Source organism: Neophocaena asiaeorientalis, unplaced genomic scaffold, assembly GCF_003031525.2.
Source record: "Neophocaena asiaeorientalis asiaeorientalis breed wild unplaced genomic scaffold, Neophocaena_asiaeorientalis_V1.1 scaffold16, whole genome shotgun sequence".
In the NCBI taxonomy this organism is placed as follows: Eukaryota; Metazoa; Chordata; class Mammalia; order Artiodactyla; family Phocoenidae; genus Neophocaena; species Neophocaena asiaeorientalis.
The window spans coordinates 2,395,834-2,423,331 of NW_020175446.1; the positions used below are offsets into that span (position 1 = coordinate 2,395,834).

The following is a 27,498-nucleotide window of genomic DNA, read 5'->3' on the forward strand; positions in this document are numbered from 1 at the left end:
AGGAATGTTATACAGCTGGACTAAAGCAAAGGGGAAATTGAATAAGTGATAAAAAAAAAGTGTTTGTTTAATTATCAAGAGTGAAATAATTCTCGAAATGGGTGAACGGGGTCCAAAAGAACAAACTCCCAGTTATAAAACAAGCAAATCCTAGGGATGTAATGTACAGCATGGTGACTATAGTTAATAACACTGTATTGTATATTTGAACGTTGCTAAGAGAGTCTGATGTATGTGAACTAGGTTTATTCTGGTGACCATTTTGCAATATATACACATATTAAATTATTATGTTGTACATCAAAACTAACATAATGTTATATCTATAGCTCAGTATAAAAGTAACAATAAGTGGGAAGATGCAAGCGGGAAGAGATATGGGAACATATGTATATATATAACTGATTCATTTTGTTGTGAAGCAGAAACTAACACACCATTGTAAAGCAATTATACTCCAATAAAAAATATATATATATTAAAAAAAAAAGTAACAACAACAAAAAAGTTTAGTTGGCATTTCCAGAAGAGAAAAGGTTGATAAAACCACTCTCTAATGGTGAATTTTTAAATTGATGATAAGCCCATGGGGCATGGCTGCCTGGATGGCTATGCTGCTTCCCTGGGCCCCGGGCCATCATCAGTTCCAGTGTGTTCCATGTAGCTTGGTTATAGTCATTTGTGGAAAAGAAAACTTCGAACAAGCACAAGTGGATCAGATAAGAAAGAATCAAGTTTAGTGGTTTCTCTACGCAGAGTCATACTTCACTTCACTCTTAGGGACTAAACTCTTATTCACTCCTCAGCGTCTCAATCCCCACCTGCAATGTGAAGTCCAGGGGATTCACAGCCTCACATGGTTCTTAGACATCTTCTGGGAGAATTCTCACTATCTCAATTCCTGCCAAGTGGATGATGACGTTCTCTCATTGTCATCTCCCTGCGACACTCTAATTTAAGCCTTATTTTAGAATTAAATTAAATACACATATTTAGTCCCCATCTGTACTACTTAACGGACAAGGTGTGTGTTTATTAGGGTGACCTGATTTCATTCACTGAACAAAACAGAGATGTTTGACATTCAAAGGTGCCTGTTTTAGAAAGCACCCCAGCCAGTAAGTGAAGGACATTAGATTATGCTGAATATCCCAATGCTACTTAAAGAACCGAGAGTGAGGAATTTAACTCAATTTTTCCGGGTTTAGTTCCCTAAAGTACAGAGGAGAGAATGAATTAGAAAATCTCTGTCTGAAGTTTCCTCTGAGATATAAATAAGCTACGTTTGAGTCAGGAATAGCTTGAATTGTCAATTCTTTAACATCATTTTTCAAATAAACTAATAAGAGAGGAGATTAGGAGAAGCAGGGGGAGAAATGATAAATTCTACCCCCAATCATAAAGAATTAAGAGCTTGCATTAATAGGAGTCTTTGAAAGAACCATAAAAGTCTAAGGAGGGAGTTGGAAAAAATGACATAGGAAAATAAATCCAGTCTCATCTCATTCATATTTGTCTCTTCACTACCCCCTCCTGGAGGGGACACACAGTTTTGAGGACATTAGCCCACTGCGGCCCCCTTTGCATGGCAAAGCAATAAAGTTATTCTTTTCTACTTCACCCAAAACTCCGTCTCTGAGATTTAACTCGGTGTTGGAGGTACAGAGGTTGGATTTGGCTTCAGCGGCAAAGACACGTGAAATGTAGTATCTTTTTCCTATTGCTGAAAATTCTGTTATTGTGTTCTAATTCACAATAGTAACTTGTCTGTCACTGTACACGTGCAAATAATGTTATTTTTTGCTCTAGGCAAGTTCTAAAATCTTGAGTTTGAAATGAAGCAAAGACTTACAGGCAACAAACTTTCTAAAACAGATTTTAGAAACCCGTGATCATGATTGTTTTTAATTTGTTTCAAAATAGAAGCTTTTCTTTGTGATTTATGACATGCATTAAAATAGTCTTAGATAAGAACTCAGGGCTGTCAAGTCAACGGCAGGGGTTCCCGATCTCAATACGATACTTGGGTAGTTAAGTTGCCCCAGGCTGAAAAGAATCACAACACAAATGGCAAAAAGGAAACATCAGAGGAAAATCTATTTTCAAATACATTTCTTTGGATCTCCAAAGCATGCTAAATATCATTCTGAATTTGAATTGAGGCTTTTGTAAATAACTGGTCTAAGTGCCATGCTTTCAGGATATTGAAGAAGACTTATATTTTTCATATTGTTATTCATGCAAAATGTCTCAGTAGCCATTTTTCTCCAAAGCATGTCCTTGGGGATATTTTAGGATTGAGTTGGGTTCATTTGCTCATGATTAGGGTTTTGATACCCAAGTTTTAAGGTCAGTTCTGCACATGAATTGGCTACAATCATCTAAGTTCAAAAATAACTTCCGGGCTCCCGTGGTGGCGCAGTGGTTGAGAGTCCGCCTGCCGATGCAGAGGACGCGGGTTCGTGCCCCGGTCCGGAAAGATCCCACATGCCGCGGAGCGGCTGGGCCCGTGAGCCATGGCCGCTGAGCCCGTGAGCCATGGCCGCTGAGCCTGCGCGTCCGGAGTCTGTGCTCTGCAATGGGAGAGGCCACAGCAGTGAGAGGCCTGCGTACCGCAAAAAAAAAGAAAAACTTCCATGAGTCCCATAAGGAGCCTCACTAGCCCTCTTCTCTCCGTCTGCAAACTGGGGCCAATTTAACACCACATTACTTGGTACTTGTTCTATTTGTCTGTTGCCTCATCTTAAAACCATTCTTCTGGATTACTCTGGATTCAGGTCTCCAAATGTATTAAAATATGTCTCAAGAATTCAGCTCGGGCAATATGGACATATATGGAAAGGACACAAATGGTTCTCAGATGTTATTTCCTCTCATTTGGAGGGACCTCCATTAGTGTAAAATTCCTGGTCTCTCTCTACCCACCCCTCCCACATACACTCTATTACAGAAGGGGTAAATTATTTGCTTGCTGTGTTTAGAAGGGGAAGGAAGAAATCTGGAACGTGAATCTTTTTTCTCTGCCATCTTTAGGCAGCCTGCATTCTTTGTCGCCTTCTAAGGAGCGGCTGTGCGCTTGCAAAGGTGTGAGTGGAGTTGAATGGGGGAGAGAAAGGATGATGGTCTAATGAAAGAGTTTCCGATTAGAAAGATCAAATGCCTGTAGGTATCAATTAAAGGGTTCAACGGTAGCTTCATTTGTAATAAGGCTGCCCATTGGCTCCCATCAGCCTTACAACTTTGCCTTATTTCTTAATTTATTCATAACTTAAGTAGGAAAGAAGGTTATTTACTGGGCTCCTTCTGCCTGCACAGGCAGACAACTTTGGAAGGTGGTCTACGTTTGGCCAAACAGAAACTCTCTTTCTAGGACAACAAATAACTAACTGTCACTTGAAAATTAGGCTAATCAAGATTGTGACACATAGCCACAAGTCCAATAATGTTGCCTAAATCTTCATTCAGTTTGTCCGTCAAAGGAGACATATAGGTTCTTTTCTTTGATCATTCTAAGACTGTGTCTAACTAAGACTCAGTTTTGATTCTTCTGACTTGATCAAAATCTTTCCTTCAACATAGACAATGACCTTTTCCATGAATTTGTTTTCTGTCCTCCTGAAAATCTTTTCTTTGTAGTTACACTGGAACAGAAGTCCTTTTTGTGTTAATATTCAGGCTGCTCTCAGTTCCCTCCTGACCTCCTGTCTCCAACCCACCTTTGGAGGCTGTGAAAGTGGCTTCCAAGAGACAGAGCAAAACAAAGCCAAGTGAATGTTAAAAATAACTGCATGGAAACGCAAAGCTACAGACATGACTTGGCTTATTTTTATTTTCATTGAAGTAAAATCTCTGGTGATCAGAATTGAAGAGAAACTCAAATTGTAATATTTGCTTCCATTAACGTTGGACAGAGAAATAAACAGTGGAATTAATTAAATTAAATGTCTGCCAAGCAAATTCTAGGTATGTAACTTTGTGGTATTTGCTATAGGAAAATATGGCACGTAACCACCTTAACAATTTAGTTGAAATGTCTAGATAATGCAAAACCTAAATAACCTAAAAAACCTAAAAAACCTAAAACCAAAACCACAAAGAGATGTTAAAGGGAAACAGCATGTTAATAAGCACAGCTACTCATACTTACAGTAAAATTTAAAATGATGTGTAAAAATTAATTACTGAAAGAACCTCAACAACAAAATATGGACTGGAAGTCAGCTAATTCATTTATTGGGAATGGGAGAAAAACGCCTTCTGTAATTCATGAAGTATTTACCGACTATGAACTACTTCCACAGTTCTAGTCCCTTGAGTTCTATCAGGGAAGACAAAGACCCTGGCCCTTGGTGTGCTCCACTGCAGTGCAGAGGGTTAGACAGTAAACAATGAAAGTATAAATACACAAATTATATGCTCCAGTAGGAGAAGAGAAGTGTCATGGATGGAACAAAAAAGTGCAGCAGAGCAAGGCGAAAGGGGCTGCCAATGGTATAAACCTAATTTAACCTTGGTTCCAATGGCAGGTGACCTTGAGCAAAGAAGGAAGTGAAGGGCAGTGCTGTCAGGAGGGTACCTGCAGGGGCAGGAGGGGAGGCAGGGAGCTGAGAGGAAGCAGAGGGGAAAAGGAGGTCTGGGATGTAAACTTGGGGCGCTGAGGGTCACATTGTTTTGGATTCTTGTATGAGTGAAGTGGGGAGGCTCTGAAGGGCGACTGTTACATGTTACTGTATTAAGGACTTAAAGCCTAAAGGACTTGACCTTAACTGATGAGAACATTTACTGGCCATTTAGTTAAACACCCATTTCCCAGGCTTCCCTGGTGGCGCAGTGGTTGAGAGTCCGCCTGCCAATGCAGGGTACATGGGTTTGTGCCCCGGTCTGGGAAGATCCCACATGCCGCGGAGTGGCTGGGCCAGTAAGCCATGGCCGCTGAGCCTGCAGGTCGGGAGCCTGTGCTCCGCAACGGGAGAGGCCACAACAGTGAGAGGCCCGCGTACCACAAAAAAAACAAAAAAAAACCCCATTTCCCAAATATTCTGATAACTTTGGGTTTGTTCAATCCTCAGTGCCACATTCAACTTGCAAATATGATTCCTGTGAATAGAAAATTACTTGAATTTATTATAGGACAAATCAACAATGGTATCTAATAACATTAGCGTTAAAGTATAGTGAGATAGGGCTTCCCTGGTGGCGCAGTGGTTGGGAGTCCGCCTGCCAATGCAGGGGACACAGGTTTGTGCCCCAGTCTGGGAAGATCCCACATGCCGCAGAGCGGCTGGGCCCATGAGCCATGGCCGCTGAGTCTGTGCGTCCGGAGCCTGTGCTCCGCAATGGGAGAGGCCACAACAGTGAGAGGCCTGCGTACCACAAAAAAAAAAGAAAAAGAAAAAGAAAAGTATAGTGAGATAGTTCATAATCACTGAATACACTGAACAAATTGTATTGTTTGTGTGTCTTACTCTGTCTGGATAGTTACCTGAGGACTGATAGAAAGGGCTTGTGTTTGTTCTGTGTAACTTACAACTCAAGGCAGAAAAGGGTGAGCGTTCCTCAAAAACGTTTTAAGGCAAGTAAACAACCAAAACCACCTAATGCAAAATTTTATAATTGAGGCAGACAATAGAGTACCAAAGGGCTGGGCGGAAAAGCTGGAGAGAGTTTCTTTGGGAAATCAGGGCATTCATTCCAAAGCACCATGTATAATGGGAAATTTAGAAGTTTACACACATGTCTCAGGTAGGATGCATTCTCAAAAAGGACCTGAAAAGTCCCTAACCTTTCAAATCTGATAGATTGCTAGGAAAAAATTCAGGCATCCAATGGGAAAGGAACAAGTAAAACTATCTCTGTTTGCAAATGACATAATCTTACATATAGACAATCCCAAAGAATACACAGACACAAATTACTAAAATCAATAAAAAATTCAGCAGAGTGGCAGTGTACATGATTAACATAGAAAACTTAGTTGTATTTCTATATACCAGCAATGAACAATGCAAAAAACAAATTAAGGGAACAATTCCATTTACAATAGCCCCTGAAAGAATAAAATACCTAGGATGAAAATGTAACTAAGGAGGTGAAAGTCTTATAAACTGAAACCTGTAAGTCACTGATGAAATAAATTAAAGGCTTATATAAATAGAAACGTATTTCATGCTCATACATTGAAAGACTTCATATTTTTAGCATGGAAATACTACCCAAATTGATCAATTACTTCAGCGCCATACCTATCAAACTACCCACAATTTGTTTTTTAACGGATGATTCAATTCTAAAATTCATACGGGCTTTTGAGGAACCCCCAAATAGTTAAAATAATATCAAGAAAGAACAAAGTTGGAGGACTCACACTTGCCAAGTTCAAAACTTACTATAAAGCTACAGTAATCAAAACAGTGCTAGCATAAAGATAGACATATAGAGCAATGCAATAAAACTGAGAGTCCACATATAAACCCATACGTCAATGGACAACTGACTTTTGAAAAGTCTGGCAGGAACATTCAACAGGGGAAACAGCAGTCTTGTCAACAAATAGTCCTGGGACAACTGGATATCTATTGATACATAAGAAATAAAGAGTTTGGATCCCTTCCTCACCACATACCAAAATGTACTCAAAATGGATAAATGTCCTAAGTATAAAAGCTAAAACCATACAACTCTTTGAAGAAAATATAGAAATAAATCTTCATGACCTTGCATTTAGCAATGGATTCTTAGATATGACAACAAAAGCATGGGAAACAAATGAAAAATTAAACCATTAAAAATTTTAAAAACCTAACAACCTTTGCTCATCAAAGGACATTTTCAAAATGTGAAAAGGCAACGTACAGAATGAAAGCAATGTAAATTATACATCTTATCAGGGTCTAGTAGCTAGAATATATAAAGATGCCTTACAATTCAATAACAAAATGATGGCACAATTTATAAAATGGGCAATGTGCTTGAACAGGCATTTTTCCTAAGATATACAAACAGCCAAGACATAAATGAAAAGATGCTCAAAATCATTAGTCACTAGGGAGGTGGAAATAAAAACCTCAATGAGGTATAACTTCATACCAGTTAGGATGGCTTAATTTAATAAAAAAAAAAAAAAGTGTTGGTGAGACTATGGAAAAATTGGAGTCATGGTACATTGTTGGTTGGAATGTAAAATAATTCAGTTGCTGTGAAAAGCACTACCCAAAAGTTCTGCAATAACCAAAAAGTTAAACGTAGAATTACCATATGACCCAGCAATTCCACTGTTAGGTACACATCCCAAAAGATTGAAAACAGGCACTCAAACAAATACTTGCATGTAAATGTTCATAGTAGCTTTAAACACAATAGCCAAAAGGTGGAAGCAACCTAAATTTCCATCAACAAATGAATGGATGAATAAAATGTGATATAGACCTAAGATGGAATATTATTCAGCCATAAAAATGAAGTTTGATACATGCTATAAAATGGATGAACCTTGAAAACATTATTCTAAATGAAAGAAGCCAGACACAAAGGGTCATATAAAGTATGATTTCATACATATGAAATATTCAGAATAGGCCTATCTATTAACAGAGAAAGCAGATTGGAAGTTGCCAAGGTCTGAGCTATTATTCGAGAGAATGGGCAGGAACTGTTTAATGGGTATGGAGTTTCCTCTTCGGGTGATAAACATGTTTTGGACCTAAATACAGGTGATGGTTTCATAACACTGTAAATGTACTAAATGGCACTGATTTATTTACCTTAAAATGCTTCATTTTATATCATGTAAATGTCACCAGAATTAAATTTTAAAAAATCAATTAATGTAATCCCCCTTATTAACAGGCTAAAGGATAAAAATCACATGAATAAGAAAAATCACATCAATGCAAAAAAAAAAAGCATTTTACACAGTTTAACACGCATTTGGCATAAAAGCAGTCAGAAAACTAGGACTCAAGGGGAAATTCCTCAAATTGATAAACAGCATCTATAAATATATATATATATATATGGCTATAATTAAACTTAACAGTGAAAGACATTTTCCTAAAATTGGAAAAGAAAAGATATCCACTCTCACTATTCTTATTCAATATACTGGTGGAAGTTCTTTAACCGGTGCAAAAAAGCAAGAAAATAAAAGCGAAGTTATACAGATCAGAAAGGAAGAAATTAAACTCCCTGTATTTATAGATAACATGGTTGTCTATGTAGAAAATCCCAAGAAATCTTCAAAGAAACTCCTAAAACTAAGAAATGAGTTCAACATGGACAGAAAAACTAACATGGACAGTACCATTAAAATCATTCAAAAATGGTTAGGGAGAAACGTAACAAAACACAAGAGTTGTATGTTGAAAACTGCAAATACTGGTGAAATGACGACAGAAATCTAAGTAAACAGAGATATACCACGTTAGAAGACTCAGTATGGTAAAAAATATCAATTCTCCCCAAACTGATATACAGGTTTTATGAAACTGCTTTAAAAATCCCAAACCTAACTTTCTATAGGTGTAGATGAGAATATTCTAAAATTTATGTGGGAAAGCAGAAGAGCTAGACTAGCTAGAATGATTTTGAAGAAGAGTAATAAAACGAAAGAAACCAATCTAACTAATTTCAAGACATTATATAAGCTACTATAATCAAGACTCTGTGGTATTGGCTAAGTGATAGATACACAAATAGATAAAACAGAATGAAGCATCCAGAACTAGGCCCGCACAAAAAAGCTTAATTGATTTTCACAAAGGTGGAAAAGCAATTCAATTAAGGAAAGACAGAGGGCCTTTTCGACAAAGGTGCTGGAGCAAGGGGATATCCACAGGCTTAAAATGAACCTAGACGTAATTCTTACGTCTTACCAAAAATTTACTCAACATAAACCATGGACTTAAATGTAAAATGCAAAACAATGGAAAGTTTTGAAAAAAAAAAGTGGGGAGAAAATCTACAGGATCTACAAATAGGCAAAGAGTTCTTAGACTTGACACCAAAACCACAATCCATAGAAAGAAAAAAATGGTAATTTGGACTTCATCAAAATTTAAAAAAACCTTTTGTTCTGTGAGAGATCCTGTTAAGAGGATGAAAAGACAAACTAAGACAAGCAGAAAGTGGTTTTAAAGCACATATCTGACAAAGGCCCAGAATCCGGAACACACAAGGAACCCTTGAAGCTCTTCTGTAAAAAGCAAACAATCTAATTGGACGAAGGCAAAAGACAAGAAGAGACATTTCACTGAAGAAGAGACACAGATGACAAAGCAGCACATGAAAATATATTAAACATCATTAGCCATTGGGGAAATGTAAATTAAAACCATAGTGAGAGATCACTAAGCTCTTGTCAGAGTGGCTAAAATTAAAAAAAAATAGTGATAATATTCAACGTTGGCTAGGATGTGGAGAAAATGGATAAATCATACATTGCTGGAACATGGCACAGCCACACTGAAAAGCAGTTTGCAGTTTCTTTAAGAAATGAAACCTGCGGAACTTCCCTGGTGGCACAGTGGTTAAGAATCTGCCTGCCAATGCAGGGGACACGGGTTTGAGCCCTGGTCCGGGAAGATCCCGCATGCCATGGAGCAACTAAGCCCGTGATTATCTCAAAATGACAAATTTGATTAGAAAAAAACATATAGACAAAAATCAGTTCCTTATAAGAACAGTACATCTTGATCATCCCAAATTCCCAAAACTGTTGGAATTGGAAATAAGCTTGTAGTAGGCAATGTAAGTTGTCTAAACCCAGTGTTAGTGTGAAGATGAAGGAAAATAGCATGTTGCAACCTGAATGAGTACATATATATATTTATATATATATTCACAGTTAATATCTTTTTAAAATAAATTTATTTATTTATTTTTGGCTGTATTGGGTCTTCATTGCTACGTGTGGCCTTTCTCTAGTTGTGGTGAGCAGGTGCTACTCTTTGTTGTGGTGCGTGGGCTTCTCACTGCGGTGGCTTCTCTTGTTGTGGAGCACAGGCTCTAGGCGCGTCGGCTTCAGTAGTTGTGGCTCGCGGGCTCTAGAGCACAGGCTCAGTAGTTGTGGTGCACGGGCTTAGTTGCTCCGCGGCACGTGCGATCTTCCCGGACTAGGGGTTGAACCCGTGTCCCCTGCATTGGCAGGTGGATTCTTAACCACTGAGCCACCAGGGAAGTCCCCACAGTTCATATCTTCTAATATGATTATCTGAACTGATGGAATTTCTACATAGTTATACTAATCTATAATGTTATTATGATAGAATCAACATAATTTTGCTGTTAGTAAGGTTCACATTTCATGAACAAATACATCATTGACACATGCAGGTCAAATAAAAAAATGTGTTGACTTTATATGAAAAGGGAAAATCAGAGATGGAGAAACACCACATACACATCCAACTTCTGACTTTTCAAACACATTATGATCAAATGCATCAATTGCAAAGGAAATGAAATCCCTCCCATAAATCCATAAACCAGTTCTAATAACTTGGCTTGTTCTCAAAATTATGAATACATTTTTGATAATTCATAGGAAACTTAATAAACATTCCTACTTTGTACACAAATAAGGGGTTTCTAAAAATAACAGAGGACTGAATAACTCGGAGCAAATGAGAAAAGGCATGGGGGCATTTTTTAGGAACACAGATTGTTCTTGAAATTGCTGAGGAAAAGGATTAGGTTTTACAAAAAGATCGCATTGCTACACTTTTCTTTTAATAACACTAATTTCTTTTTATTTTCTCCAGTGAGGCACTTTGTTTCTGTAGTTGGGTGCCTTCCCATCGTGAAAAGCCCATCTGTGTTTTTCACTCACTTTCGCTGGTCTCCCTGGTGAATGTTAATATAAAGATGTGAGTCATGTGTCCAACGACGTCAGTCTGAACTGTTACTATTCCTCACATCATGTTCTTCAGAAAAATAAAATCCCTTTCAGCAGCCACTTCCCTTTGCGTTAATGTGGCTACACGGTGTTTTCAAAATTTCGGCAATTACTTTTCACATCCACCTTTGCTTCATTATTTCCACTGAGTGTGGGTCCAGCCCTTTTCCACTGGGGATGCAAGGCCATGAGACAAACCAGCTCCCTCATTATCAATATTTATTTATTTAGGCCGTGTTGGGTCTTCGTTGCTGTACGCAGGCTTTTCTCTAGTTGCGGCGAGCGGGGGCTACTCTTTGTCGTGGTGCGCGGGCTTCTCTCTGCGGTGGCTTCTCTTCTTGTGGAGCACGGGCTCTAGGTGCACAGGCTTCAGTAGTTGTGGCACGTAGGCTGAGTAGTTGTGGCTCACGGGCTCTAGAGTGCAGGCTCAGTAGTTGTGGTGCACAGGCTTAGTTGCTCCACGGCATGTGGGATCTTCCCAGACCAGGGCTCGAACCTGTGTCCCCTGCATTGGCAGGCGGATTCTTAACCCCTGCACCCCCAGGGAAGCCCTCTGCTATTTTTTTTTTTTTTTTTTTTTAACTATTTTTACACAGCTCATACTCATCTTTTTGGGGTTGGAGGTTGGGGCGCAGCAATGGTTTTCCAGAAGAAGAATGATTCAAACAGAAATATTTGGAAGGACATCCAAGAAGAATGGTGTATTAGAAGGCAAAGGACAAAAACTCACTAGGTTTCTGTGGCTTCTAGGAGTGATATGAGAAGCAGTGGCCCAATGTCATATGCTCCTCCTTCAATCTTATTTTTTTTTTTTTAATTTTTTTTTTGGCGGTATGCAGGCCTCTCACTGTTGTGGAATCTTCCATTGCGGAGCACAGGCTCCGGACACACAGGCTCAGCGGCCATGGCTCACGGGCCCAGCCACTACACGGTATGTGGGATCTTCCCGGACCGGGGCACGAACCCGTGTCCTCTGCATCGGCAGGCGGACTCTCAACCACTGCACCAGCAGGGAAGCCCTCCTCCTTCAATCTTGAAAGACGTGTGTCTAAGGGTTTACAAACATTGAAGCTATTTAAGCAGAAGATGTAGTAGAATTTTCTTTTTTTTTTTTTACTTTTATTTGCATTTATTTTTTGCAGCATTTATTCCCGGGCCATAAGTTTTTGTTTCTTCAATTTCTTCTGGGATATCTTTTTCTTCTGGGCAACCTCCTCTTCTGGTTTAGGAACAATCTGTTCTTTTTCAGTAAGGATCATCTCAATGTGGCACGGAGAGCTCATGTATGGGTTGATCCGACCATGAGCTCTGTAAGTCCTGCGCCGCATCTTGGGGGCTTTGTTCACCTGGATGTGCTCAATGACCAGAGAATCTACATCTAAGCCCTTAAGTTCAGCATTACTCTCTGCATTTTTGAGCATGTGCAGTAAAAATTCAGCACTTTTTTTGGGCCACCGACCCTGCGTCCAGCCCCACTGTTTGGCCTGGGCACACCTACCAACTCCACCATTGTAGCGACGGAATGGCACACACTGCTTCTTTAAAGTGACATCCTTCAGATACTTAGTGGCTTTTCGGATATGCATACCCTTAATGGCCTGCGCTGTTTCACGAGTGTTCTTAAAGTGAACACGAAGATTTGAACCTCTCGACTTGCATGATTTTGTGGGATTTTCTGGGTCAAGTGAATAGCGAACCATTTTTAGAGGTCACCTCAGGCCGCTGACCGGAAAAGCGATGTAGTAGAATTTTCTAAGTGTTGCTCCATGTAGATCAATGCGTCCTTTGAATCTCTCCTGAGAGAAGCCATCTGTAACCAGGGAAACTGGCTTGGGGCATCCATGTCACCAAATATAAGACAGAGGAAGTTTTCTGAATAGGGTAAATTTAGAGATTGACTTTTTTAGCTGCTACACTCACAATATGCCTAAACTAAAGCCCTCCCCCTACATTCCGACTGTGTCTCCTTACATGTTATATGTGTCAGCTATTTAGAACAGCAATGGACTGGTCCCCACCACTGCCTCAGTTCTCATTTGCCTCTTTTGATGTTGTACAGGGTCTTAACCCTACTGAGTGTCAGATTTTCTCCTATTCATGACCCTGTCCAGACCATGGTTAATAATGAAACACTCTCCTAATAAGTGAAGGAGTGGGCAAGGATATTGTGCATTTGGGATAGTCAAGAAGCAGATATGCTCTTTTAGTTTGGGCTGCCATAACAAAACACCACAGGCTGGGGGGATTAAACAACTGACATTTCTCACAGTTCTGGAGGCTGACAGGTACAAGATCAAGGTGTCAGGCAACTCAGGTGAGGATTATCTGACTGGCTTGCTGATGGGTATCTTCTCACTGCATCATTACGTTGTAGGAAGAGAGAGAGAGAGAAACGAGCATACTCTCTGGAATCCCTTCTCACAAGGGCACTAATCCCACCATGAGGGCCCCACTGTCATGACCTCATCTCAACCTAATCACTTTCCAAAGGCCCCACCTCCAAATATTGGGTTGGCCAAAAAGTTTGTTCAGGGTTTTCTGTAAGATGTTATGGAAAAAAATGAACAAACTTTCTGGCCAATCCAATACCATCACACTGAGGTATTGACTTCAACATATGAAATGGAAAGAATGCAGTTTAGTCCATAGCACATGACCTATGAGCTAGCTACCTTATGATATCTTGACTATCTGTACATGAATATTTTATTATAATTAAAAGTACCAACTTCAGGAGTACTGCATTCTATATTTGGCCTGTACTCTTAAAATGGAAAATGAAGCACATCCCTATTGGAAGCAGTTCTCTCTGTCACCTGTTTTGATCCTTCACTGTGCAAATGTTATCTGCAATAATCCAAAAGTATATTCAAAGGTTACTATGAGTGCATGGACCACCGTGATGGGTCTCGATAAGATTCAGGACACTTCAGACAACCCACAAACAACTGGTGGTGGTAACTGGCTGAGAAATATAGATACACAAAAATGTATAATACAGAAATAAAAACAGAAATTTAATGGGACCTAATCAAACTTACAAGCTTTTGCACAGCAAAGGAAACCATAAGCAAAACGAAAAGACCTACAAAATAGAAGAAAATATTTGCAAATGATGCAACCAACATGGGCTTAATTTCTAAAATATGCAAACAGCTCATAAAATTCAACAACAAAAAAACAAACGACCCAATCAAAAAACGGCAGAAGACCTAAATAGACATTTCTCCAAAGAAGAAATACAGATGGCCAACTGGCACATGAAAAGATGCTCAACATCACTAATTATTAGAGAACTTGTAAATCAAAACTACAATGAAGTATCACCTCACACCAGTCAGAAAGGTCACCATCAAAAAGTCTACATACAGTAAGTGCTGGAGAGGGTGTGGAGAAAAGGGAACCTCCTACACTGTTGGTGGGAATGTAATTTGGTGCAGTCACAGAATGGAGGTTCCTCAGAAATCTAAAAATAGAATTACCATATGATCCAGCAATCCCACTCCTGGTTGTATATCCGGACAAAACTATAATTCAAAAGGACACATGCACCTCATAGCAGCACTGTTCACAATAGCCAAGACACGGAAGCAACCTAAATGCCCTTCAACAGAGGAATGGATAAAGAAGATGTGGCACATGTATACAATGGAATATTACTCAGCCATAAAAGAGAACAAAATAATGCCATCTGCAGCAACATGTGTGAAACTAGAGATTATCATACTAAGTGAAGTAAGAAAGAGAACAAATACCATATGATATCACTTCTTTGTGGAATCTAAGAAAATGAACCTATCTATGAAACAGAAACGGAATCATGGACATAGAGAACAGACTGGTAGTTGCCAAGGCGGAGGGGGCTGGAGGAGCGATGGAGTGGGAGGTTGGGGTCAGCAGATGTAAGCTTTTATATATAGAATAGATAAACAACAGGGTCCTATTGTATGGCGCACAGAACTATATTCAATATCCTATGATAAGCCATAATGGAAAAGAATATAAAAAAAGAATGTATGTATATATGTATAACTGAATCACTTTGCTATACGGCAGTAGTTAACACAACACTGTAAATCAACTATACTTCAATTACAAATGTATAATACAAAGAAAAAGATGATTTGTTTCATATGCTCAGCAACAGTACATTTCCTAAAAGAGTGTAGGAACGCAGCTGTGTGTGGTGGTAGAGATGGTTGTGTGTGGAAAGGGCTTTATTCATGGAGCAGAGTCACGTAACAAGCACATCAGTGTTATCTCCTGACTCTGGCTTTACCAAGAAGCTCCACTGGGCTTGCGTCCATCAGATGCTGTTTTCCCGCCAATAATTGTGAACACAGTGATGGCAAATATCACAGAGTATCAAGCACTGCTGGTTAAAACTGTGGCTTGAAAACTAGCTCTGTTTCCAAGTACTAGTCTCTGTTAGGACCTTGTGGCATGATTTATACACCTATGAAGCTCAGTACTCTACTCTTCCTCTTAGTATTTTTCTTCCCCTTCCAGACGAAATAGTCAATCCTTTTGTCATTACGGTCATGAAACTACTGCTTTGCGAATGCAGGTTACTGAACGGCCCTCGGGAAACACTCACATGGCAAACGTCTAGATCCTGTTTGTAGCCCCAACTGATGCTGTTTGTTTATCTACTTAAAACAACAACAACACACACATTGCAGTCTTGAGTCTTCTGGCTAATCAAGTGGTAACTTTTCATGAGGCGACAAATTAAAAAATTAACATTTGGCAAACAGGTTTATTGTGATAATCCTGAAAGCACGGGAGAGAAGCCACTGCTTTGGAACAATAGCAATGATGTTGGCGAAATGTGGCTGGCGGTCTTCCAGGCAGGGGTCCTGTTCTTCTCCCCACCTGGATGCACCAGACACTCACAATGGAATCAGATAACTTATCCTCAATAGTGCCTCTCTCAGCACAGAGAGATTAAGGGGAACAGGTTTAAAATGAACAGTTTTCACGGTTAGATTTAATTAATAGATCCATTTTGTTCTCACCTTGTAAGACACACAGGTCAGAACGTATTGTTAGTTATATATCTATTTTTTCCTCTCTAGGAGGCTACTGGCCTGAAAGAGCCGGTGGGGAAAAATCGTGTTTGAAGACTTTCATCCATGCCTTGTCTTTTCAAGTCACATTCAGAACAAGGAGACAGAAACACCCCACCAGCCGACAAGAATGGCTCCGGAATGGGTCAGCTTTCCAAAGTGCGGAGCAGCCCCTCCACCCAGGTTGGCTTCATGTTTCTTTCTCAGAACATCTAACGCAGTTCAGGTGGCTTGTGGAGAGTGTGACAGCGCTCACATCAAGGGCGGCCCCGAGCTCTCTGTGCAGGAGATGGAGCGCTCCTGAAAGAATCAGGCTTTCTGCGGCCCAAGAGCCTGGGGACCCATCTCCCCTGTGCCTGGGGTCCCAGGCCTCAGTCCAGCATCCCAGGGGGGACCCCTGCTGGGCTTCTACTGGCCAATCCCCTGGAACTGCAGGCAGCTCAGGGCCCTTAGAGGGGATGTTGGCACAGGTGTCTGCACCTCCTTTAAAAGAACACATTTCAGGATTCTTTTGATCTCTTGAGCTCGCTCACATGGAAATGGCCCTGGGACCTCGGCTCTAGGATCAAAGCAGCGACGGGGGGAGGCGCTGACTTGATCACGGGAGGGTAAGGATGGTGGAGACTGTCAACATCCCCCAGGTAAAAGCAAACTTGGAAGGATGGGCAGGAAGTATCTGCAGTGTGTACAAAATCCACCAATTCCTCATGGAGAGAAGAGGGAGAAAATCCATTTTGTATTATTGCTGAAGAGAAAACCTTCAGTAAAGGGTCATTAAAATAATGAAATACATACCTATAAGGTAAATAACACCAAGAAGAGAAAATGTAAGACTATCACTGAATCTTGGATACATAAAAATTGCCAAGCATGCAGAAAAATTAAAAACAAACACATAGAAAGGACAGACGCTTGACCAAAAAAGGAAAAAAAAAAAAGATCTTCGAGTCAGGAACGAGAAAGAAAACTTGATTGTGTACACACACACACACACACACTCACACATATACACCCATATGCACTGGTATACACGTACACACTCACATACACAGCGACATGCACATGTACACTTCTTTGGAGAACTAGGAAAAAACTCCGAAAGTATTGAGAGGCAAAGAGAACTGCACCCAATAAGAAAGAAAGAAAGGGAGAGAAAGAAGAAGGGAAGGAATGAGACATGGGTGAAACCTTGATTCTACCATTTGTGAGCTGACTGATGATTATTGACTTATTTAACCTCACGGAGTCTCAGGATTGTAGGAATATTAGATGAGAACGATGCAAGCACACTGTAGAGCAAGATTTGGAGCACAGTCAGAGCTGGAAGGACGGGCCAGGTCTGAGAAGGATCCAGAGTTCCCTGTGGAGATAATGGAGGCCCGAGCTGAAGGACCAGTGGTTACAGAGAGCAGAAGATCGTCACAGGAAATATTAAAGGGACAGCTTTCCTGGCAACATCAAAACAGAACTAAGTAAAAATTCAACAGGTATGTTTGTACATTTTTCTCACCTATTTTCCCAAATCCACCTGTGGTGCCTCTGAGTGCCTTCTACTGGTCAACAATAAGCTTATATTTACATTTGGGGGATTTATTTCCTTTAAAAGAATGCCAGAGGTGCTCTAATCATTGCATGTGTGTCGTATAGTAAGGTATCATACTGTTCCTAGACACCAAGTTCCTAAATTTTCAGATGGACAGGAAAAGCCAAAAGAGAACCATCCAGGCTGAATCACACACTTATCTTCAGGATGTGCCTGAGTTTGATAGATAAAGTAACCCCTCACGTCGCTTTGCATAAGGCTTTGCGGTTTTTGAGCCATACTATCTCCTTTGATCCTGACAACAATCCTAGAAAGTAGATGAGGAAGCTATTATCCACATTTTGCTGAATGATAATTACACAATTCAGCTTTACACAGTGTTTCCTATTTTATACATATTAGTGTCTACATGTCAATCCCAATCTCCCAATTCATCCCACCACCACCCCACCCAACACCACTTCCCCCCTTGGTGTCCATACGTTTGTTCTCTACATCTGTGTCTCTATTTCTGCCCTGCAAACTGGTTCCAATATACCACACTTTATCCACATATTCTATAATCATGGATTTTATTTCCAACCCAGAATAACTTTCTCAGGAAAACTTCTCCTTATAATCTAGACCACATCAAGAATACCTGCTTTTATGCTTTCATAGCACTTGAATACATTTTCTTTATAGCATTGATCACTGCTGCAATTTTACATTTCTCCACGTGATCATTAATGAAGTTCTCCCTCCAACTGGACTATAAATTTCATGAGTTCTGCTTTTACTCACCACTGTACCCCTGAACACATGAAAGTGCTTGGCAGTTGGTAGATGCTCATTATCTATTCACCCATTTCCTCACACTTTTTTTTTTTTTTTTTCCGGTCTCTTCTGTTGCAGAGCACAGGCTCAGCCGCTCCGCAATATGTGGGAGGTTTGCGGACTGGGACACGAACCCGTGTCCTTTGGATCGGCAGGCAGACTCTCAACCACTGCGCCACCGGGGCGCCGGTAGATGCTCATTAAATAGTAGTGGGAAGGAAAGGATAGAAGGAAGGAAGAAAGGAAGGGAGGGAGGGAGGGAGGAAGGAAGGAAATTTAAGAATGTCTCATGTTATATATTAAAAACATCATTTTCAACCTGTAAAGTAAATATGAGATTAATGAAACTATATACTGATTCCCTTGGTATAAAATACTAAAGGCAGTAATCCTTGCCTTTCATTTATTGGCAATAGAGAATAGAGAGGATATACAAATAACTGTAAGATTGAGTGATGACTATTTTTGTAAGAGTACACACACACATACACATACACACACACATACACACATGAATTAAAGAGACTATTTTATCTGACTGCATGGAATCACAGAATCTACAGAGAAGAAATGCTTGTCAGTAACTTAAGAACTATCCTATATTTATTATCATTTATATAGCCAGTTAACGACACAGAATAGTTAAGTTACTGTGGAATTCACACTCACTGAGTTTTGGAAGGAATCCTTTTTTGTGGAAAATATCTGATAATATAGCCAGAAATTAAAGCAAATAATTAACATAAAATATAGAGTTCACCAATTAATGAAAAACGCTATCTCCATATTTATCTTGGAAATGGATGATGGGACAACATTTCAACATAGGCATTTGAAATAGATAAAGGTGTTTTGGAGGAGGCCTATTGTTACCAACTTCTGTTAATTCAAAATACTAGCAAGGCTGTCTCGCTTCTTATCAGATTTTGGCCAAGTTTCTTTCAATGCACTGTGACAAGGGTCTGGTTTTGCTAACTGGGGCATCACCAGTCAGAAGCCATTCCCCAATACTGCCATGGTGGACACAATAACTAGTGATGCTTAACAAATGGATAATGGTCCACACCCAGACTCCAGCCACCAGACCAGCAATGGTGAGATGGAAGCACCACACCGGCTCTGTCCCTCTCCCATGGACTGGTGACAACAGGACTCTGCCCAAGTCCCTTCCGCATTTGTCCCTAATCTCTCCCATGTGGCCCTAATCTCCCCCAGGTGACCTCACATCCATGATCCTTTTACAGGGGTCTCTCAGGACCCCTCCCACCTCTGCTTCACTGGCCTGGTATCTGCAGAAAAGAATGAAGGGCAAGTTATAGGTCCCGACCCTGGGTGGTCACCTTAGTAGCAAGGCACACACTTCTCCGGTGAACTTTTTCTCTTCTGAAGAAGCCATCTTATTGATAGATGCTTTAAAACTATCTTTAGCTCACGCCCATTGATAAACATTAAAATATTAATCCTTTCTTTAGTGTTGTTGAAATTTAAAATATAGAAGATGCTGTGCTTAATAAAAAATCAAAGCGACTCAGCCCTATTGATTTTTAGACCAACCACCCTCCCTTCCCATGCACACCCACCACTATTCTAGAATTTGACAAGTCTAGCCTTGACTTCTGACATCAGGCCCCAAACTCCATTCTGGGAGCTGGAGAAAATGTTTTTTACACTACAAAAATTGCTATAAGTCCTCTTAATCTCCTTCCTTCTTTACTGATAATTTTTATACAAGGACGCAATACCTTACTAAGAGGTTAGGAGGGTCAAAACACATAACTATCTAAAAGAGCCCAGGTGCTCAGTAAACGTTTGCTGAATAAACGTTTGCTGAATCTGAAATTTATCGGTTTCTGTAACTACTTAATTCTTTAAATGAAGCTTTACGCATAAATAACATTTGCATAAGTTATATAAAATGCCTATGCAGGGGTTTCCCTGGTGGTGCAGTGGTTGGGAGTCCGCCTGCCGATGCAGGGGACGCGGGTTCGTGCCCCGGCCCGGGAGGATCCCACATGCCGTGGAGCAGCTGGGCCCCAAAAAAGTGAATGGCCATTTCCCCAATTAACTGCTAGTTGTTTTATCTCTAAAAATGCAGATTTAAAACCATATTTCTAGAATATTAGCTATAACAGCTTGTAATTTGTTTGAAGATTTTTCAAGTGTTCTACTGTCAACAGGCCATGAAAATGAATTAAATATATACTTTAAATCATTTAAAAGTTCAGAGTCTTTGGTAAAAGGGCACCTATAAATATACACAATGTATTTCGAATCAGCACTGTGCTTGGGATCAATTCAGATCAATCTGTACACTGGAAAAACGCAAGCTGCAGCCCTGGTTACTCAGCTGAATTTAAAAAATACGTGTTACGTTGTCACTAAAATTCTACCTAGAAAAATGAGTCTGGAAAGTAATATGAATCTGAAAGTGTTGGGTCACTTAATCTAACCTCAAACCTTTCCCTACTATTGTTACTTTGCAATATGAATGTACTTCCCTGTGAATTTCCTTCACCCTTTGAAACTACATGCAATGAGAAGCCGTGTTTGCATACTTGTACTTTCACACTTGACGGTGTGGGCAAGTGTATTAAATTCCAGAGTGGGTAGGAAGAGGAACGTAAAGTGGGATTGGTGACAGTGAGCCAACTTGAGAGCAGGCCAACATATTTTTAGACAGTTTTTAATGTGAATACAAGAACACACACACACACACGTATGCATGCTTTTTAAATTCAGAAACATTAACTTGCGATGTAGCTGTGTAATCAAAAATAATTAATGTCTCTCCTGAATAATGAACATGAAAAGACATTTCTTGACAGAGGCATGCACTGCCAATAAGATGTCTTCAAAAGGTATCCTTACCAATTGAATTGTTTTTAGGAAATAAGAGAGATCATTTGATTCTAAGAGGTTAGATATCTAGATGGGTACATCTCTTTGGCTATGCTTTCGTCTCCTGCTTCCTATTCGTAAATCTGATGAGAGGTACTACAATATTTGACTTAAGAAGAGCTGACGTAACCAAAATAATTTACTCGTTTCAGTGGCATTATTGTTGTCTCCCCTGCATCTATTTCTCTGTTTTTTCTTTCTTAACAAAACTCCAGTGCTTCCAGTCACTGGATTTTGGTGAAATAAATCCACCCTGGTGCCAAGGATTCAATGGGTGTCAGCCAATTAGCAACTGGCACACCTTCCAATGGCCGTGTGATGTGGCCTATTCAGATCAAGATGCCCCATCGTCCTGGTTGTAGTGATTGGGTGTCCACATGATTGGACATGTGGTCTAAGCTGGTGCTACTATGGGAAGTCCATGGCTGATGCCCAATGGCTGGAAAAGAGAAGTTCTCTTCTGCCTTGGCTATGAATGTGGAACCATGTGGTCTTAGAGATTCCAGCAGCCATTGCTCTATCATGAGCAAAGCGTTACGAAACACATTAGCCAAAGAATAAGGCAGAATTGAACGCATCTGGGAGACCTAGAGACACGGGCCTGAAGAAATCATGACCCCAAGGCTCAAGCGACATTTGAATCCCAGTGATTATGTAAGGCAATGCATTTCCTTTGTCAGCTAAGGAACTTAAATTGTGCTGTCTCAAATGAAAATATCTACAAAATAGAAACATACAGATACAGGGAACAGACTTGTGGTTGCCAAGGGGTGGGTGGGTAGCTGTACAGAAGAAATTAACACAACATTGCAGATCAACTATACTTCAATAAGGTAAGAAAAATACAATGTGCTGTCTGAAACTTGCTGAGGAAGAAACATCACAAGCAATATTGTAACCTCACTAAGACTGTTTTGTCACCTCCCTGGACCATTAGATGCCGCGGGATCAAGTCTGCTCTAATACTTTCCCCCTTCCTTCCCAAACAAAAAAAAAAACCCAAACATTAAGAGTGAAAAGGAGAAGCAGGATAGCACTGTGAGAAAATCAACATCCTTGGGAAAGATCAAGTGGCATTTAGCACTTATTATGTAGGTGACTTCGAGAAAGTCATAGAACCTCTGGGAGCATCCATCTCCTTCTCTGTAAATTAGAGACAATAAACCCTGAAGCTCTAACTGACAAAGAAGAGTCCAGCACAATCCCTACCACACGATGCATCACCAGTAAATGCTGACTCTCTTGCCTTCCTTGATGTTAGTGGGAAACTTGATTAATGGACTTGGAATGTTTATGTTAGTTCTTTTGGATAAGCTCTTCTTGATTAGTCACGATGTTTCTTAATTATTTGTTTATATTTTTATGTTCTCAGTGATTCATTTAGTACTTTTCAAATTAGAATTATTTACTTCTTACAGGGTTTTTTATACTCAGTATCTGGAAAACACCTAATTCCCATGGTCGTTTTAAAAGCAAATAAGATAATACATGAAGGTACTATGCTATCTGAAAAGTCCCACAAAAATGTAAAGGCTTTTAGAAAATATTTATTTTTAATTATAGACTTTAGGATATTACAGATTACAATTGCATGCTGCTTTTTATTCTGGCAAAAGGATACCCTAGTTAAATAATATTGGTCCAATTCATGATGGCTTCTTGTTTAAAAATATGGTTGAAATGCTCCAATAGATGCAGTTAAATGAATAATGTGTATAATAATATGATTTCTCACTATGTTAAATATACTAAAATATTCTATTTAAAGTGTAATAAATATTGAATGCATAGTTTATTAATATTTTTAATAACTTTGGGAAGTCTCCAGAGGAAGTCCATCCCATTCTCCCAGAAAAATAAGTATTATTTTATATGTACAGATTTTCACACATATTATGCACACACCCAGACTCTCTCACTTCTCATTGCTTACAGAAAGATCAAAGTAGTTCAATTTATCCATGTGGTGCGGAAGTTAGAAAGAGAAGTTTTAATTCAATCTGTACTACTATCATTGTCATGCAACTAAAGACACCAATGATTTAGAATTCTCATTTCTGATTTGTTTATTCAACACGTAATATGTCCTTGAAACAATTTAGTATTACCCAAAAGAGTCTAATTATCTCAATTTCTGTTCCAGGAAATTCATCAAAAGAATAAAAGATGCCTTAAAAGTCAGGAAGACGCATTCTTCAGAAAGATGCACTGAAAGTCATGAAGGTAAATACGACATTCTTCCATTGTACAAAAAGAGCAAAATCCAAAGCAGACTGAACGGCTTATAAATGTCCTACCAGATGCACAGGTCCATTGGGAGGGGGTTTCCAAGTCTATACCCTCTCTCTCCTGCTCAGAGTCCAGACCCCACATTTATACATTGATTACAGACTGAAGGACACACACCTGGTCCAGCCAGGTCTGTCAGACTCTGCTCCTGAAGATGCAGGGTCAACACTGAGACAGCCTAAAGCACTTCACTAGTGCTTTAGTTCACTTGCTAAAGCAAATTTAGCAACGAAGAGCACATTATTTTTCAGCCTATTCACGGAGGCTGAGAAAGCCTTTCTTCAGAGAGTCCTGGTAATGACCACGAACTTCACAGAGACAGGTAGGCTTTCTAAATAAAGCAGAGGAGCCAGCAGCCTGGCCAGCTGCGCTGCCTCCTTGGGGTCCCCTACATGTCCTGATGCACTCAATAAAATCTCCTCTTTTTTGTACACTTAGCTCAGAAGTGTTCTGTTGTTCACATCTCTCTATACACTAAGCTTACTGAAACACTCACAAAATGATAACAAAAACCAAGAACAAGCAGAGATGTACTTCCTGGATCATAAATCTGTGCATTTTGAATAATTAATCTCATTCAAGAGCTGTAGAGTCAAGAAACAATAGAGTGTGAGCAGAATCTCATATACAGGGGAATTCTTTTTTCTTTGTTTTAAATCAAAGGACTATATATTATAGTGAAATTTAAGGAAATACACAATTTACAGATCAGATATTGGCTAAATAAATTCTAGCATATCAACATGATGGCTTTATACAACTTTTAAAACAATTTTTCAAAAACATTAAAAATCTGGGGAACTTTGTATAAGGGAAAGAGCATAATGTAAAATGACAGACATACAGATATAGGTGTAGGAAAATAAAAGAATACGATAAACTTTAACACTGTCAAGGTATTCTGAGTAAGGACATTATGGGTACAATTTTTCTTCTTCATATTTTGAAAATATTTCTACAAAATGTGTGCTTTGATTTTTAATAATAAAAAATAGGAGAGGACTTCCTTGGTGGTGCAGTGGTTAAGAATCCGCCTGCCAATGCAGGGGACACGTGTTCGACCCCTGGTCCGGGAAGATCCCTTAGTTGCCGTGAAGCAACTAAGCCTGTGCGCCACAGCTACTGAAGCCCGCATGCCTAGAGCCCGTGCTCCGCCACAAGAGAAGCCACCGCAATGAGAAGCCCGCAAACCACAAAGAAAAGTAGCCCCCGCTTGCCACAACTAGAGAAAGCCCGCGTACAGTAACGAAGACCCAATGCAGCCAAAAATATATGAATAAAATAAATGAATTAAAAAAAAAAAAGTTGGGATGGGACTTCACTGGTGGTCCAGTGGTTAAGACTCCATGCTCTCAATGCAGGGGGCATGGGTTCGATCCCTGGTCGGGGAAATAAGATCCCGCATGCCGCATGGTGCGGCCAAAAAAAAAAAAAAAAAAAAGGAGGGATGACTTGGTAAAAATACATTTTCTGTTATTCTCACAGCATATAACCTACCCTCTTTCCTCCATCTATTTTATATTCTCCAAATTCCAATTGTTTCCAAAGCTTAAAGCTGGCGTCATGCTCTCAGAATTGGATAAACATTCACACACACACATTTTTTTTTATCATAACTAATCAGTTCTTAATTACTTAGCTCACATGTAATGTATGTTCCCTATGAATCAGACTAATTTGCAAAGATGTTTTAAAGATGGAGTTATCTTTATAGACAGATATTAAAGATATCTTACAGAGATTTTCAAATTCAGACTTTGCCACAGACATACTTGGTACTTTGTACTAGTTTATCTGAACGCTTTTGTGTAAAGTAAGGATAAAACGACAAGAATCTAAGGATTGTGAAGGCAATTAAGTGAAAGAATACATGTAAAATATCATCAACATTAGTTTCCTTAGCAAGAAGAGTGGCAAATGTAAAAATATCATGAACCATAAACAGTTAATCACAAATTGTTACTAAGTTGACTTTGCATGGTCAATTCTTGAAAATATTGAGTGAAAAAAAAAGATTAATTACTCATACATGTTAAAAAAATACAACAGACAAATTTGTGTTACCTTTTCTTCTTACATTAATCACCCACTTAACGAAATTATAAAACTGAGTAGTAATAATGCCTTTTATATTTTACCAACTGCTTCCAATTGCTGAGATAAAAGTATACATTCTTTTAAATTCACTTACTTAACGAAATTATAAAACTGAGTAGTAATAATGCCTTTTATATTTTACCAACTGCTTCCAATTGCTGACATAAAAGTATACATTCCCCCTAGTGGGGAAAAATGTGACACTGACACAGAAAAAATAGGGGACTCAGAAATCAAGCAAAAAAACACTGGCTTCAATCATGAGTCTTCTGACCCTTTCCCAGTTATCAAAAAACTCCAAAACATTTTTTACCTTCTTTTATCACCAAAAATAAAATCTATTAAGGGTAATGCCAGAAATTCATAGTATATATTGTAAACAAACAGCAAGCATGTAGGGGATCTCAAATAAGAATGAAGACAGTTGAGAAAGTAATGAATAGAAAAATACAAACACACATATATAAACCATAAAAGCAATATAAAAACATGAACATTATATACATACATATTTTATTATATATATATGTGTGTATATATATACATATATATGGAAATCTTATCATTAGTTTTTCACTTGAAAAAAGATGATAAAATCAATTTTGCAAATACTATTCAACAGGTGGATGGAGGGGTGGTGGAAAGCAGATTTAATTAGACTCAAGTAAATTAAGGAATACGCTGTATCCTGCAAATGCCATAGACAAAGGGCCCCCATTCAACCTGAGATGAAATAAAGAAGCCTAACACGAAGTTGATGATCTTCATCAATACTAACTCCAACTGGTCAATTTAGAAGCAAATTATGGCGGATGGTGTGGAGGAAAGGACTTCTGGCGCTCTCTCTGGGGTCATTTAGGATAAAATCTGCAGACATTTTATATAAGCAATATAAGAACTGAAAAAAAAAGAGGCTCTTAATCTATAACCATGTTTCCCAGTGAATTATAAAGAAGTTACTCAAAGCTAAATCAGTGTAGGCTTAAAATGGTCCCCCATTGGTTGTGATCTTTCAAGGCAGTCATGTTGAAAGAGTCACCTCCACTTTCTGCTTTGGGTTCTTCTGTGATTTCTGGCTCTCTCATCCCACGCCCCCATCCTCACGAATGCCCTTAGTACATACACAAACACACACACGCACCACGCACGTCTCTCACCGGGCCTTGTGGCAGGGTGTCAGCTTGGGTAAGTATATACCTGGCATGAAATGGGATGGCTACCGTTTCCCACCCTGATCATTTCATTCTGTTTCCCCAAATTGTTTTCACTTCTGCTTGGTTTCATCTGGTGTGTTTTTCACAACACTGTTCCACTATCAGAAGATACTTAGTTGGTTATGCTGAGGTTTCATTCACTTTCTCCTCCAGTTCTATGGTCTTGCAAAATTCCTCTACAAACGGGAGGGCTCTACAAGTCTGTCCATGTTATTTGACTCTAGAAATTTGCTCTCCGTGCAAGAGAAGAGTGTAGATTCTTTGGGTCTTAAATATTCCTTCTTATATCTTAATTCTCAACCTCAGATACAAATTCCAAGATGCATATCGATCTGACATGATGCATCTGTCTCAATGAGAATTACTAAGCTTGGACTTTGACAAAAGGTCAACAGACTAAAACTGCAAAGCTGTCCGTGCCCACAATGATCGGCTGTGATGCCGAGCCTCGTTTAACGATGCGCCACCTACAAGGCCATACCAAGGAGGGGCAGTCACCCGTGTTCCCAGTTGCCGGCAGGGATACGCACGGGTACTGTGATAATAAGCATGATGGATTGAATTTCATTAAAATACCAAGGAAAATCCTCCAAAACGGTTCTTAACTAAATGGTCTCCAGCTAAGCAGCAGCCACAATGTGAACTTTCCCTACATCCTATTCCACTGAACGTCAAGCTGAC

At 39.4% G+C, this 27,498-nt stretch overlaps 2 protein-coding genes across 2 annotated transcripts in view; both read right to left on the reverse strand.

The window, feature by feature from the left end:
- Nucleotides 1–27,498, reverse strand: part of CSMD1 (CUB and Sushi multiple domains 1) — a 1,745,896-nt gene that overhangs the window by 1,440,170 nt on the left and 278,228 nt on the right. The gene's annotated exons all lie outside the window — the stretch shown is intronic.
- Nucleotides 12,016–12,626, reverse strand: LOC112415206 (60S ribosomal protein L17). Its single transcript, XM_024768069.1, has one exon. It carries the CDS (start codon nt 12,589–12,591, stop codon nt 12,037–12,039), a length of 555 nt encoding a protein of 184 aa, XP_024623837.1. The 5' UTR covers nt 12,592–12,626; the 3' UTR covers nt 12,016–12,036.